Below are 16,835 nucleotides of genomic sequence, written 5' to 3'. Positions count from 1 at the left end.
TTATTTGGACTCATTTTATATAAATTTTACCTTTTCTGATTGCCCTTTTCTAAATAACTTTACTTTTTAAAATCTCCAATCAGACACTGTGCTCCTCTTTTCTCTGAAAATGTCAAGGTTAGCCATCTGTAAAAGCTAAAATAGAGAGGAGCTCATAAAGAGGTAAATTTCACTCTAGAGGGTTAGAGGATCTATACTCCTAGATGATGCAGTTCAATCACTGCAAATGTCTTTTCTTTGTTTCCTTCCTGTCTATTTTCACTTGACACATCCACAGGAACTAAAATGGGATGTGGCCTCCCCATCACCTCCCTGACCTGTGATTCCACTCTGCTGCAGCCACATGGGCCTCCTTTCTTCAGACACCTCTAGGTGTATATCTCCCTTAAGGCTTTTGCACTGGCAATTTTTAGGGGGTCCTCTGATCTCCCATGGCTCATTACCTTATCTTCTATAAGTCTTTACTTAAATGTCACTTTCAATTCTCAATGCAGCCAATCCTGATCACCTTGTTTAAAATGTCAACCCTTGCATTCCCGATCCCCTTTGCACTGATCTAGCACCTGCTGTCTTCTGTCAAACTATATAATTTACCTATTTATTGTTTTGTTGTTTATTGACTATTCTCCCCTCATGCATACCTACAGGCACACACTAAAATCTAATCTCCACAGGACAAAAGTTTTAACTATTCTGTTCCACGGGTATATCCTAATCATTTAAAACTGTTTGGCATATAATCGGTTCTCACTAAATATATTAATTTATGTTGCATAGTCCCTAGAATGGCAAATGGAGCCAAACTTTGACACGGGTCTGTTGACTACAATTTTAATTTTCTTGAAATTCCCCAGGCACATTCAGCAGGTGGACTTTTAAAAATAGGCAGTTGCTTTAGTTTCCTAGACTGTTCAAGCAATTACCAAGAAATGGATTGGCTTAAACAATGGGAATTTATTAGCTTACAGTTTTGAGGCCAGAAAAAAGTCCAAATCAAGGAATCATCAAGATGGTGCTTTCTCCCTGAAGACTGTTGCATTTTGGGCTGTTGCCCATGACTCTTGATTCCTCCGTGACATGCCACATGGTGACATCTACTGGTCTTGTCCTTCTCTTCCAGGTTCTGTTTCAGCTTCTTGCTTCCTGTGGCTTTCTTTCCCTCTTTCTGAGTTTCAGTCTCTTATAAAGGACTCCAATAATAGGACTAAGATCCATCCTGATTGAGGTGGGAGACACCTTAATAACGTCAAAAAGTCCTACTTACAATGGTTCACACCCACAAGAATGGATTAAATTTAAGAACATGTTTTTCTGGGGTACATACAGCTCCAAACCACCGCAGTAGTTGATATTTTGGAGTACTTACTATGTGCCAGGCACTCTCCTAAGCATTTATACAGAATAAATTATTTCATACAACAATGTTTGGTGGGTCTCTTTTTCATAACAGAAACTGAGTCACTACATTTATCCCTTCCACATTGCGGGGTTAGGGCCATGGCTCCCCCATGATCTGGAAAATCCATGGAAAATTTTTCGCCCTCCTTTTGTACCAGAGAAGTCTGAATTTTTTCTTTTTCTTTTGTGGGGTATATACAGTACCTTATTATAAAATGTGGGTTAAGTATTATACAATACTATGCATAATTTTATGCATTTCTGCTGGTCTTCGTGTGCTATAGTCACAAAGCTCTGGCATCTCTATGGCATGCCTTGCTGTTACTTTGTAATATCTTCCCACTAGACAGAACACCAGAGAAACAAATAAGACATGGCCCTATCTTTTAGTAACTTTCCATGTGGGATGGTATTCAGTGTCAGTGTTAGTAACTTCAAGAACGTTAGGATACATCCAGACCAATTTTTCAAATCATCTATGTCTCATGTGCGGTTCAATGAGGATTAATTTTCTGAATTGTGATCTTTAAGTATCATAAAGTCCCTAATCATCAAGTAAGTATTCCTTGAGTATTTGTGCCTTTTAAATAATCACTAACATATGGTAAAGACTTACTTCACAACAGGTACTCTGTTAGGCAATTTATGAATGTTATCTTATTTAATACTCTCAGAAACGAATGAGGAAGTGTGGCTTTGAGGGGCAAAGTAACTTCCACAGGATCACATGGCTGCTCTGCCAAGAGAGGAAGCAGGACTCATTCCCTTACCCATCAAAATCCAGAAACCACACAGTGACCCACTCAGCTGGATAATAGCATTTAGACATTTGTGTAAATACATGACTGCTAAAAAATAAAATATTTGGTAAATCTCCAGTTTATCAATTTCATTAAGTCTCCTAGCATTAGATGAGACGTTTGCAAAGTATCTGTCCCAAAACCACTGAAAGAACACTGTAGAATAGAATTCTTTTGTTTATTAGTAAATCTTCTAACACAATGTCATTAACCCCCATAGTAAGTCTTCAGTCTGTGCAGGTGGAAAAAAGCCACAGGCAGAACTAATACCTGAACTGTCATGACATTTGTCACGTTAGTTTGAAACTAGTATGACAAAACTAAGACATCATATATCCTCCTTTTCATGCTGGTAAGAAATGAAAATTAAGGCGGTAGACTTGGCCCAGTGGTTAGGGCATCTGTCTACCACATGGGAGGTACACGGTTCAAACCGTGGGCCTCCTTGACCCATGTGGAGCTGGCCCATGCACAGTGCTGATGCGCGCAAGGAGTGCCATGCCACACAGGGTGTCCCCCACGTAGGGTAGCCCCACGTGCAAGGAGTGCGCCCCATAAGGATACCACCCAGCACGAAAGAAAGCACAGCCTACCCAGGAATGGCACCACACACACAGAGAGCTGACACAACAAAATGACGCAACAAAAAGAAACACAGATTCCTGTGCCGCTGATGACAACAACAGAAGTGGACAAAGAAGAAGATGCAGCAAATAGACACAGAGAACAGACAATGGGGCGGGGAGGGGAGAGAAGTAAATAAATAAATAAATCTTTTTTTAAAAAAAAGAAATGAAAATTAAGAAGAAACTTTGTGCAAAAGGTGCTTTTTTCAGTAATGTTTTGCTACTCAAACTATTTTGCCCTTTAGTAGAGAAGTTGTGGGTTTACAGAACAATCATGCATGAAATACAGTATTCCCATCTATATTAATCAGCCAAAAGGGGTGCTTATGCAAAGTACCAGAAATCTGTTGGATTTTATAAAGGGTACTTATTTGGGGTAAAAGCTTACAGTTACAAGGCCCTAAAGAATCCAACTCAAGGTTGGTTTCTCACTCAAAGTCATTTGCCATGTGTTGAAGCAAGATGGCAGGAGATGTCTGTGAGGGCTCAGGCTTCCTCTTCCTCCATGGGCCCAGCTTCTTCTGATCTCAGCTGTAGTCTGGCATAGGGCTCAGCTGCTCAGTTCTCTTCAGCTACAAACCTATCAGGTGAACGGCTCTTCTCTCTTCCCAGAGCCTTAGGATCAAAGCTCTCTCCTCTTCCATGTCTGTGGAGCTCTCTTTCTCTGTGTATTTCTTCTATGTATCTTCTCCTGTCTTCTCATTGAGTGAGTGTCCATTTACATAGCCCACCAAGGGGGCGGAGACTCAACCCTGAGCCACCCTAACGGCATAGTGAATCAAAGCCCTAATCTTAGTTTAACCAAGTAAATGTAAAACTTTGAATTTAATGCAATCAAAGGATAGCACACCCAGAGGAAGAGACTAGTTTACAAGCATAACCTATATCTCTTTTTGGAATTCATAAATAATGTCAAACTGCTACACCATCCCACTACCAACACCTTGCATTGTTGTGGAACATTTGTTGAAATTGATGAGAGCACATTTTTATAATTGCACTATTAAAATCTATGGTTTAACTTTGGGTTCTACTGTTTGTTTAGTGTAGCAGTGTGGATTAAAAAACTATTCTGTAATCATATAAACAATCTAACTTTTCCCCTTTTAATCATATTCAGATATATTTTTCTTTTTTCTTTTTTTTTTTAAAGTCTCTATTTTATTTATTTCTCTCCCCTTCCCCTGCATTGTCTGCTCTCTATGTCCATTCGCTGTGTGTTCTTCTGTGTCTGCTTGCATTGTCGGGTAGCACCAGGAAACTGCGTCTCTTTTTTGTTGCATCATCTTGCTGGATCAGCTTTCCATGTGTGCAGCACCACTCCTCGATGGGCTGTTCTTTTTACACACAGGGTGTCTCTCCTTGCAAGGCACACTCCTTGTGCATGGGGTACCCCTACACAGGGGTGCCCCTGCGTGGCACAGCACTCCTTGTGCACGGTAGCACTGAGAATGGGCCAGCTTACCACATGGGTCAGGAGGCCCTCGGTATCAAATCCTGGACCCTCCATATGATAGGTGGACACTCTATCAGTTGATCCACATCTGCTTCCCTCAGATATATTTTTCAGTGCTGTTAATTGTGTTCACGATGTTGTGCTACCTTCACCACTATCCATTACCAAACTCTTCCCACCATTCCAAATAGGAATCCTGTCCATTTTAAGCCAAACTATTTTTTAGCAATAACATTTGTTTTTATCTTAACAGAAATTTTAGAAATTGAAACCACCAACTTTTAGAAAAATAATTAAAATCACATATATTCCCACTAGTCAAGATGATCACTGAAGACATTGGTAAACATGCTTTAGATCCTATTTCTATGTATGGATTTTTAGCTTTATTTTGTTTTGGGTTTTTTTTTTTTGAAAAATTTGTTTTAATTAGAGCATAGGACAAGATTTTTAAAAATTTAGTTTTATGAGCATTTTCCATATTATAAAATATTATTTGATATTCATTTTTATTACCTTATGGTATTCTACCTATAGATAAACTGTAATTTATATAGCCAGATTTGTAGATATTTAGACTGTCTGCAAATAGGTTAAAAAAATTTTTGAAATCAAAACTTTAATTGTAGTCATCAATTTTGACTGTTTTTTTAAAAAGTAGTAAATATGTCTTACTAAATTTAAGTGAGAATAAGATATGATGTGTGTTTTATGTATCTTCAAACGTATTATTAAGCAGTTTATTTATGATGTATTTCTAGATCAGAGCCAGCACATGGAGGGTTCAGTTTGATGTCTTTTGCAGCCTTCCTTTACAAAAATTTAGCCCTGAGAAATTTATAAGCAGGGCTACTTTCTTCAGCAATAATAAGCTTTTTTCTAACTCAATTCATTTATAGATTTAATTATTTAAAAAGACACAAACTATAAGCTAGACTATTCAACATTTAGTTGACTATAACATGAAAAGAATTCCATGAAATTCTTTTTGAGCATTCACTTGTAGACTGTATATTTTAAGATGTACAAATAAGACCACTGTCTCACCCTACAGCATTTCGTCAAACTATGGCCATATTGTTTGTAAGAAGTAGAATTAATTTTAGTATCACTAAAAGAGCAAGCACTGCTAATTAAACAATGGTATGCCATCAATTGTTAACAGGTGGAAAAAATATGACTTGGACTAGATAAGATACAGTGCTATGAACTAAAATCCCAAATCTTATTGGTAATAAAAATAATATTAACATGAATTATGTCACTTTTCTACCCACACAGATTTCTCTGTTCAGTGAGCTCATTTCAGGGTCCATTAACTCTAGCACCTTCATCCCTCATGTCTCTTTTCCAGGTGTGGGGAGGATCTCAGTCAGGATCAGCAGCAGCTCCTAGAAGGAATCTCAGAGCTGGACATCAAGACAGGAGGAATCCCCTCACAGCTGCTCGTGCATGGGGCCCTGGCCTTCCCTCTGGGGCTGGATAGCTCACTCGGCTGCTTCCTGGCAGCTGCCCGCTATGGCCGGGGTCGGGTGGTCCTGGCTGCCCACGAGGCCATGCTCTGTGCTCCTAAGATGGGGCACTTTTTGCTCAATGCTGTGCACTGGCTAGCCAGAGGCCAGACAGGCAAAGTTGGGGTGAACACACGTCTAAATAACCTGTGTCCCCTGCTGTCAGAACATGGCTTGGAATGCAGTCTGGAGCCCCATCTGACCAGTGGCTTGTCTGTCTACTGCTGTGTGGCCTACAGTGATAAGGAGGCTAAGAAGCTACAGGAATTTGTGGCCGAGGGAGGAGGTTTACTGATTGGGGGCCAGGCCTGGTGGTGGGCCTCCCAGAACCCAGGCCACTCAGTCTTGGCTGGTTTCCCTGGTAACCGCATCCTCAATTGCTTTGGCCTCAGCATCCTAGGTCAGAGTCTGAAGCCAGGCTGTTTCCCTCTCCCTACACCTGAGGTAAGGAGCTACCACTTCCGCAAAGCGCTGTCTGAATTCCAGGCTATACTGAACAATGGGGGTGGGAACTTGGAAAAGAGCTGGCTGGCAAAGTTGGGAAGAGATGGTGCAGCCTTCCTACAAATTCCTGTAGAGGGAACCCCTGCTTATATTTCCCTGCACCGACTCCTGAGGAAGATGCTGCGTCAGGCAGGCCTCCCCTCTGTAAGCAGGGAGAAACCAGTTGCCAGTGACTCCTGTGAGGCTGCAATGCTATTCCTGGCCACAGAGCTGGCCCACTCTGGAACCGACTGCTCCCAGTTGGTACAGGGGCTTGGAACCTGGACCCGCTCCTCCAGTCTCTGTCCTTTAGAACACCCCATCACTGTGATGATCAATGGAACCAACCCAGGTATGAAAGGAAGAGAAAGTGTCCAGAGGATTATGGGGAATTGGTGGGATTAGCCAACTTCTGAGATTGTTGCAGGTACCGATTCTGAGGAAGGCCTTCTTTATGAGATACTTTTGGGATGACGGGTTGGGTTTTTGCTTAGAGTTTAGGAGGGATGAGATGAAGAAGCATGGATGAGTTGAAGTGTATGGGGAGAAGCCATACTTCCAGCAAGCAATGTGAGACTTCAAGTGGACGTGGTGTCATGTAGGGTAAAGAACTCAACCTTTCCTGTGACTTTTGTCAGGCAAAAATGATTCCTGGGTGAGTACTGGGCTCTACCTCCTTGAAGGACAAAATGCAGAAGTCTCATTATCTGAAGCTGCTGCCTCTGCTGGTCTGAAGGTAAGCTCAGTACACCCGAAAGCCTGCTTCTTTCAAAACTTTAGATCTGTTTCATTCCCATCCACTGTCTTATTCCAAGTCATGACAGTGCAGCCAGGTGTTTGGGAAGATAGTATCCTGCTCATTTTACAGATCTTCCAGATGAGGCAGCCCAATTTCAGAGAAACCAAGTGAGTGATGGAAGGTCCCAGAACTAATATCAGATCCATTGCTCTAACTTAAGCCTCTTATTTCAGTGTGTGATTTTACCTACCAGATATGAGAAGGAGCACCTTGTACATATCCAGTACCTTACCTATTCCTCCAGTAACATAGAGCCTCTCTGAATTTTGCCTCTTTTCCTTGATAACTGAAGTATGTCACTTAATCACACCACTCACAAAAATATGCCATATACTCAGAACTAAGATTCTTCCTGCCTTCTCAGTTCTGAAGGCCACTTCCTACCACATTTATAATCTTTCTTGTATCTGGTGCTGGCTTACATTAAACTTCAGGAAAAACAATTCTAGGACTCCAGAAAAATTGGGACCAGGAAGGAGGGAAGCATGGAACAAGGGTAGAGAGAGAATTCTCTACCCCTCAGGCCAGATTTTACTGCCTCTGGATAACAGAGGACCAACCAGGATCCCCTCTGGCTCATTCCCAAAATTGGAATCACCACACTGGCTTAGGTGCTGTTATAAGAGCACAGGATTCTTCCTGTTACAGAAACATGGGACCCTGCTGAGAATCAGCCTGGTCTCACACTCTCATATCTCCTGCACTTGTGTCTGATAATGATTCATTGTGGAGCTCTAAAATCTCTGGGGAAAAAAAAATGATTGTATATAATTTTTAGTCCCTCTGACTTTTAGAGTGCTAAAATTTCAAAGGTTTCCATTCATAGCTCATAGAAAGGGCAAGCTAGAATCACATGGGCATGTTCACCTACTATCCACCGTCCACACAACTCCCCCAAACCCCTGGATTCTAAATCTTCTAATACATGGCAGAATCTCCTCCTCAGGTTCAGATTGGCTGCCATACTGATGACCTGACCAGTGCCAGCAAGCTGTGTCGAGCCCCTGTAGTGACTCATCAGTGCTGCATGAACAGAACCAAACGGTCGGTCTCCTGTCTCTGGGGGGGCCTTCTCTACATCATCGTGCCCAAGGGTAGTGCCCTGGGCCCTATGTCTGTTACCATCAAGGGGGCTGTGCCTGCTCCATACTACAAGCTGGGTAAGTGGAAGATTTGCACAGAAAGTTGAGGAAGTGGTAGAGCAAAGTATCCCAAGGTTTATGGACTGCATGATAAAGAAGAGGAGGGTTATGGGCTGGTGAAGAGAAGAAGAAAGACTTATAAAGGGTGAAATGGAAGGAGACATGGAAGTCCCCAAGTCTATGGAGACTTCAAGACAGAACAGAAAGAAGCATGTGGGTGACCTATACTTCACTTCATAACCTGCAGACCCACTTCATTATTTCAGTATTCTCCTCCTAGGGTTCAAGTTGCATTATTAAACTCAAGGAAAATTGTGAAAGTGGGTAATAGGTTCCATGATACTTATTCACAGGTCAAACATCCCGGGAGGAATGGAAAAGGCGTGTCAAAGAAAACCCAGCCCCCTGGGGAGAGCTGGCAACAGACAACATCATCTTGACGGTGCCAACTGCTAACCTCCATGCCTTGAAAGATCCTGAGCCTTTACTTTGCCTCTGGGATGAGATGATGCAGGCTATAGCCAGGCTGGCAGCTGCACCCTTCCCTTTCTGCCGTCCTGAGAGAATTGTTGCTGATGTGCAGATCTCAGCTGGTGGGTGCTCCAGGGGAATGCTCCTAGACAATGGGCAATCTTACTTATTATTTGTTTTCAAAGTCTAAATGTGTAAAGCATAATTTTCACCAGTAAGGTAAGGAAAGAAAGACATAAAAACATGAACATTGATGGGGATAAAAAGATGTTTTCATGTGAAAAGGTAAATAATTTAAATCTACAAGATGAGATTTCATGGGATGGTGGAATAATCTCAAAAAAATCAGTGGTAGGAGTTCACAGATGTCAATGAAGTTTGTTTTAAGGAGTGGATTAAAATGAAATAGTTCCTTCAAATATAAGACAGAGTTGGCAGTGAAAAGAGGATGTGAGTAAAGAGGTCTGTGTTAAGTATTATGTGGTTTAGAAGAAAGACAGGCATATAAAGAAGAATAAGGAACTCTGATTCCCATGTGGAAAAAATTCCTCTGGACCTCAGTTTTCTTATCTCTGACATCATTATGTCTGGCATAGCATGTAAATCTGGACAACAGTCATTTACATTTTGGAAGAAGGAATGACACTGGTATAGCCTAAAGAATTTCAAATCCAAGCATAGAGTATAATGCCACAGACTCACATAAGGAAGCCCACAGAACAATGAAATTTTGAATCATAGCCAGTGTATTAGAAATGGATTAGTTAGGGTTCTCCAGAGAAACAATCAACAGGCTGTTTATAAGGGGTCTATTATAAGGAATTGGCTCATGTGACTAGAGGCTGATAAGTCCAAACTCCATAGGCAGATTGCAAGCTGGAAGCTCCAATAAAGGTATTGCTGGAGATCTTAGTTTGAATTTCCCGGGAGAATCTGGCTGGCTGGAAATTCTGGCAAGAGCCAAGGCTGAAATTGAAGCATAAGTTCTTCTGACCTCTAAAGTTCTCTGTTCTGGCTTGTCAGACCTCTAAATGCTTGGATGAGGTAACTCCCTGTATTGCTGAGAGCAAGCTCTGTTGTTGACTGTAGATGCAATCAACTAGTTATAGATGCAAATCCCATCTCTGAAATACCCTCACCGTAACCAGAAGTCCAATGTGTAACCCAACCCTTGGACACCATAACCTAGCCAAATTGACATGAAATTAACTATACCAGCAAGAATGGCTATGTAAAAGTATACTCATATTCTTCAGGGCCAGAATGAGGAGGAGTGCATAACTCAGATGTGAAAGACTGGGAGGGGGACAGAGTATCCTTCAATTTTTAACCGAGTCAAGGAAAGATATCTATGTTCCAGTCAGCAAGGAGATTCTGAAATTATTTGGGAAAACCAGGATGGTGAGGGAAAATTAACACAATGGAGAGGAGTGAAGGGAGATGGATTTGGGTAGACCCACCCCCCCTCTTCCTTCTGTGTTTCCAGGCTGGATGCATTCAGGATACCCCATCATGTGCCACCTGGAGTCGGTACAGGAGCTCATTAATGAGACTGGCATAAGAAGCAAAGGTCTGTGGGGACCCATTCATGAGCTGGGCCACAACCAGCAGCGGCATGGATGGGAGTTCCCCCCGCACACCACCGAGGCCACCTGCAACCTCTGGTCAGTCTATGTGCATGAGACGGTGCTGGGCATCTCCAGGGCTCAGGCCCACCCTGCTCTGAGACCTCCAGAACGAGAGAAGAGGATCAAAACACACCTGCGCAAGGGAGCTCCCTTGCAAGACTGGAGTGTGTGGACAGCTCTGGAAACGTATTTACAGGTACTGGGAAGAAAGTGAGGGAGATGGGGGCCACCAGACCCCACAGTCATGTAGCAGCCTGGTGACCCCAGGAGCCTCCGATTCCTTCACCATCCCTACCAGTGGCTTTCAGGTGGGCTTCTTCGCTGTAAAGTAAGACTCACTCTCAAATTGAGTGCCTGTGACATGACTGCTTCTCTCTCTCTCTTTTTTTTCACCCCAAATATAGTTTTCCACAAAAGCAATATAGTAACCTTGCAGATAGTGACAAGTCTGCAATGGCTATTCAGCAGTACTCCAAAATGTGTTCACCAAATGCAATGAATATGCCACAATTATGAAAGAGGTTGTCGATGTGGGAGGAGTGGGGGTGGAGTGGGTATGGGGTATATGGGAACCTCTTATTTTTTTTAATGTAACATTTTTTTGTTCTGTGTATCTTCAAAAAAATACAAAAAATTAAAAAAAAAAACCCACACACAAGGATCTTACTGTATCTGTGAATGCTGGAGATTCTCAACTTTTGGGGCTGTAATATGCAAAATATGTAAGATGTGTGGGTTTCTCACCTCAGCCAGGTTCAAAACCTGTCCTAATGCCTAGGAAAACACTTAGGATCTGGGGGTATGTTTTTTAAGTTAAAGATAAGAATACATGTCATTTATTGAGTGTTAGCCTCTTACTAGACCTTAGGTTCCCTTGAGCCCTCTTACTAGATTGAAGGGGTGCAGGTTTTGTAGGTAAGTGGAATGAGTAAATGAGAAGAGGAGTAGGATGGGGAGATGGGGCAAATAATAGGAGTGGAGCAAATGACTAAGAGGAGGCAATCACTGTGTATTAAATATTCATGTGAACATAAATATTGGGGTTACTGTGGCAAACTTGATACCTCATTCTGCCCCTTCTTTCTTTCCCCAGCTCCAGGAGGCCTTTGGGTGGGAGCCATTCCGCCATCTCTTCGCTGAGTACCAGACCTTCTCTGGCCTGCCCGAAGACAATGTTGGCAGGATGAACCTGTGGGTAAAGAAGTTCTCTGAAAAAGTGCAGAAGAATCTGGGTCCTTTCTTCAAGGCCTGGGGTTGGCCTGTCCTGAAGGAAGTAGCTGATAGTCTGGCCTGTCTGCCCGAGTGGCAGAAAAACCCCATGAAAGTATACATCCATGCTCAGGAGTGAAGTTTGTGCAGCAAAGAGGGGGAAAGGGGGAAGAGAAGCCATCACTCTTCCAACTCCACCGCCTGTGTTACTGGCCTCCTATGCTCAGTACCTTGATCCTGAATCCTACTTTAGATTCCTGTCTTCAGGAAGAAGGTCATAAGATACAATGGAACCAGTTCTCTCAGGGATATGCCCTTGTGCCTGTTTATATTGTTTCTCTACTCAAAGTATTGCTCTCATTACTTGGATTCCCTCCTGACCCAGCTCCAAGGTCTCCAAGACTGAGAGATTCTGTTTGCCATTGTAGTCCCCTAGCTGACTACTGACACTGTAGCTCCTGGGACACTGTTGGCTTTTTTTTTTTTTTTTTATACTGTTATTTCTAAAGCCTGTGAGACCACAACTAGAATAAATTTACCATAATAATCAGATGTTCACTCCTCACCCCTGCTGGCCCTTAAGGCGCTTAATTTCTTGTGCCTTGAGAAATTTTCTAATTACTTTGGAGAGACAGGCTAGTACAGTGGAGAGAGCATCAAACTAGTTTTGGGAACTCACTGAACCTATCTGTGTCTCTGTGTTCACTGTCTCACAAGATGATTGTGAATCTTTCAGTTTGGTGACTGAGAACATATTTGTAGTCCACAACATGTATCCATACATAAGGGTATTCTTTTTTTTTTTTTTCTTCTTTTTTTTTTTTTAATTGACTTTGTAATAATATTACATTAAAAATATATATATATGTGAGGTCCCATTCAACCCCCCCCCACCCCCCCTCTCCCCCCCCAACAACACTCGTTCCCATCATCATGACACATCCATTGGATTTGGTAAGTACATCTTTGGGCACCTCTGCACCTCATAGACAATGGTCCACATCATGGCCCATACTCTCCTCATAAGGGTATTCTTTAACTTCTGCTAGGTCCCACAGTGACCTGTCTGTCCAGTCCAGAGTGGACACTTGAACACTGACTCTCAGTTCAGAGGTGACCACTTGGAGGTTAACATGCAGTCCTTTGTGTAAGGGTGTTTAAAGAACATCAATGGTGCACTCAATGTAGCACCAGTAAGGATAGTTGTTGATAACCTAGCTCATCCTACATCTTTTCTCCCATTTCTGAAAGTTTCTTGAGTATAACCCAACCATGAGAATAATGGTGTAAACTCAAACCGAGGTTAGAAGGCTTACGCACCTTAGTCATTTTTCTCAGTTTCTATCATCCAGTACTTCTTTTTCCAGCAAATGTTAAGAACCTAGCCATGAAAATCACATTCCCATCCTTTTATCCACATAGGTAATTTATGATTCAATCATCATGGCATTCTTGCCTGACATCTATTAAACTAAAGTATTTATTTTCTTACCCAAGCATAATATTCCTCCCAACTATTTGTTTATATTTTACTATGACCCATTGTTCTCAAGTGGGATGCTTCAGTGAGCAGCTTTTCTTAAACTTGGACAAATATGTACATAATTACACAAAAAACAAGACTCAACAAATTACCAAGAGGAAGTTATGTCATCATTTCCAAGTTGTGTAATTGCTTCTCCTAGATTTTATTCTGTGTTCATCCTTTTTTATAATACTTGCATTCTACTTTAGAGATCTGCATTCTTGACCCATCCCTAAATTTACCAAAAAAAAGGTGATTGTGGAGGGAATTCCCCTCATTTTTTGCCAAAAATTTCTCAAAATTTAGGAGACCTCCTGAGGTATTCTAGTCTAAACCATTGCCAACTATGGAAATGCAGTATTTGAGATATTCTGATTCTAAGGCAAGTTTTAATCAGGAAACTTTAAGAGATCTTGGAAATATGCCACTGGTTCATATGTTTCTGGGTAATGGGCTGTCCATTAAGTGCCTTGGTACCCCAGAAAGTTCCAAGCATTTCTGATGTAGGAGAGGAGATTAGAACTCTAGATCTCCAAACTGCCATGTTTTCCCAAATTGCTGGCTCTGTGCTTGCTGCCTTCCATACCATTCTCCACATTGTAGTTAGAATGGCCTTTCTAAATTTTATGTCATACCTGTGTTATTTGGTCGCTTTTACATCTCAAATTGATGTGTGGTTCAAGAGGATAAATTAAAAAACAAACAAAAACAGCAAGCAAAATAGTTTCTTCCATCTGCCCCATAAGATCCAAACCCCCTCCCAATCTGAAGCAGAGCTGGCAATATCATCCCAAAAGCCTCAAAATAGAGAAATAGTGGAATTAAGGCATTGGGATTGTTCTGCAGGAAATTTCAGTAGTTAATACAGGCCATTATACATTTTGTCAAAACCTATAAAACTGTACAGTGCTAAGTGTGAACCAAAATGTACACAACAGACTTTGGTTAGTAGCAGTGCTTCAATATTGGTTCATCAATTGTAACAAATGTACCACACTAATGTAAAATTTATTAATAGGGGAAAATCGGGGAGGGGGAGGCAGTGGGTTCTATGGGAATCCCCTATACTTTCGATGTAACTTTTCTGTAATCTAAAACTTCTCTAAGAATAAAGTATTTTAAACAAAAAGAGGTTGGAATGAGCCTAAGTGTTATAGAACAAACAAAATGTAAATATTATTAACTTTGCCGATGTGACAATGATGGCAATGTGTTTTGGAAGATAGAAAAGAGCCAACAGATAATGCCTAACATTAACGGAACAAAGCTACATGGTTATATATAGTACTTAAATTGTGGATTTAAGCACTATAAATATTAAAATTAATGAAATTATCAGAGAGCCAGGAAGAAAATTCTCATGCCTCTTATATTTCATAAATCAAGAAATAATGGTATCACAATATTGAAAACTATATGATATCATCAGCTTCAAAATAATCACCAGGGTTGGGGGGTGGGGCGGGGAGGAAGCTCTGGATGGGAACATAGGATGAAACAAGATTGACCATGGAGAGTTAAATTGTTAAAGCTGAGTGAAAGGATACTTCGGTGTACATTACCTGCAGATTTTTGTAATAAAAAATTCAAAGCATATAAACATTGTTTATAGTATAGACATAGAAGAAGTGTTACTTTAAAACTCTTGAAGTAGTCTCCTATGGAGAATGGGGGAGGTGGGGAGAGGAAAAGGGAGTAGGGGTCAAGTAGACTACTGTTACTTTTCTTATAGGCTTTGCTTAGTATTTTATTTCTACCATATGTTTATTATTGTTATGGTTTTTAAGTAAAATGAGTTTGAACTATATCCAAAAAATTCAGCACGATTTACATAACAAGGTCTTCCATGATTTGGTCCCTGCATTTTTTTCCAGATTCTTTTCATGCCACTTTTGCTCTTGCTTTCTTCACTCCAGCCATAATAACATGACATATTTCAGTCATGTTAACATGACTCTTTCTCATCTCTACAGACTGTTCCATGATCTTCGGTCATTTCTTGCCCCTACTGGTTCTTCCCTCCCCTTCACAATAGAGTAAAGATATTTCTTGTTTAAGGGATTTCTTTCTGGTAGAATAAAAAAATCAACTAAACACATGTCCTCTTTTATAATTATATTTCTAGATGTGAGAAAGCATAATGTATAACTTACATTTATCATAGAAAGTTGGAACATTTTCACTGTTTCTTTCTTCCTGTTAAGTATTCCATGACCTTTAACCAGACCTTTAACTTGAATGGTCTTCAGTAGTTTTGAACTGTGAATAATTTCAACATACATTTTATCTGTTTGCAAGGAAATCAGTACTGGTTAGTGTTACCTTTAATAAAAGAAAATCCTGCCCTATGGAGGAGGGACACTCTATGTAAATGTGCCATTTGGACCCCACACAAAGGTGCCCAACTGGAGGGCCAGTGGGGGATTCTATGCAGCCTAAACATCACTTGCCAAGAAAAGTAGGGCTGCAGGAGATGCCTTTTCTAATTCACACAGTGGCACTATGTGCATTGGTGGTGATCCTGGGGAAGGGATGGTACTTCTCTATACCACTTAAGACTGGAGTATCGTATTTTTAAGGTTGTCTCCTCATAATTCAGACCTTAACCTAAGGATTGCTTACTTGGGCCATGTCCCCATATTTGATGCTCCCATAAAGTCCTCTAATTTCCCTTATATATGAGTCATCACATTTGTAATTACTTGTTTAATGTCCACCTTTCCCACTATATGTTAACTTCATAAAGAAAGTGTATTCATAAAGAAAGTCAGTCAAAGGGATGCTGATGCAAAGTACCAGAAATCTGTAGGTTTTTGTAAAGGATATTTATTTGGAATAGAAGCTTACACTTATAAGGGCCTAAAGAGTCCAACTCAAGGTTACTTCCTTATCAAACTCTGTTTCAGTATTGCAGCAAGATGGTGGACAATGTCTGTGAGGCTTCAGTCTTCCTCTGCCCTCTTAAAGTTCCACAGGTCCAGCTTCTTCCGACCTCAGCTATAGGCTGGCATAGGGCTCATCTCTCTTCCCAGAGCTTGTTTCTTTCCGGGTGCAGCTGCCCTGGTCTCTTCACAAGGTCAGCTGTAAACTATCAAGCAAATGGCTCATCTCTCTTCCTGGGGCCTCTGCTGTATTTATTGAGCAATCTCTCTTCCTCTGTGTATCTACTTCTGTGTTCTCCTTAAGTAAGTGTCAATTTATACAGCCCACCAGTGGGGTGGGGACTCAAACCTATATGCCCTAATGACATGGTCAAATCAAAGCTCTAATCTTAACATAAAGTTTAAATTTAATACAATCAAAGGGTAGCACACCCAGAGGAACAGACCAGTTTATAAACATAATCAATATCTCCTTTTTGGAATTCATAAATAATATCAAACTGCCACAAGTATGAACTATGACTGTCTTATTCACAGTTGTATCACTAGCCCCATGCATAATGCCTGACATATATCTGTTATTCTGGGGATATTTGTTGAATTAATATGTTCCTAACAAGACCGGATAATAATATGAAAAGACTAAATGAGAATTAACAATTCTTGTACCAGTTTGTTATCTTAAAAAGTCCTGAGTTATCTATCTCTTTTCAGGGAAATACATCCATTCTTCCAGAAGTAAACTACATAGAACTATAACCATTTTTCTGTTTTTATCATCTGAATATAGGCCACATGAATGAGAGTAAATTTTCCACTAATTCTTGTTTTCCCATTTTCCAGCTATCCTAATCAGAGAACACCATAACCTATTTTCAGGACTTCCTTTTGTACTTTTGGGAAAC

General features: G+C 40.9%; 1 protein-coding gene across 3 annotated transcripts in view; it reads left to right on the top strand.

Annotated features, from left to right (window-relative positions):
* Nucleotides 1-14,179, top strand: part of LOC101411739 (TRPM8 channel-associated factor 2-like) — a 36,332-nt gene extending 22,153 nt beyond the window's left edge. For all 3 annotated transcript variants that reach the window (XM_058297508.2, XM_058297509.2, XM_071215325.1), the window contains 6 exons: nt 5,635-6,626; nt 6,913-7,010; nt 8,020-8,233; nt 8,569-8,808; nt 10,173-10,510; nt 11,408-14,179. In XM_058297508.2, the coding sequence (XP_058153491.1) occupies nt 5,635-6,626; nt 6,913-7,010; nt 8,020-8,233; nt 8,569-8,808; nt 10,173-10,510; nt 11,408-11,662 (2,137 nt within the window). In that variant the 3' untranslated portion in view covers nt 11,663-14,179. The remainder of the gene's footprint in view (nt 1-5,634; nt 6,627-6,912; nt 7,011-8,019; nt 8,234-8,568; nt 8,809-10,172; nt 10,511-11,407) is intronic.
* Nucleotides 14,180-16,835: the final 2,656 nt, after the last annotated feature.

This window comes from Dasypus novemcinctus, chromosome 5 (genome assembly GCF_030445035.2).
Source record: "Dasypus novemcinctus isolate mDasNov1 chromosome 5, mDasNov1.1.hap2, whole genome shotgun sequence".
NCBI lineage: Eukaryota > Metazoa > Chordata > Mammalia > Cingulata > Dasypodidae > Dasypus > Dasypus novemcinctus.
The sequence above is the reverse complement of the archived record's forward strand: the minus strand, read 5'-3'. Positions and strand labels throughout refer to the sequence as shown.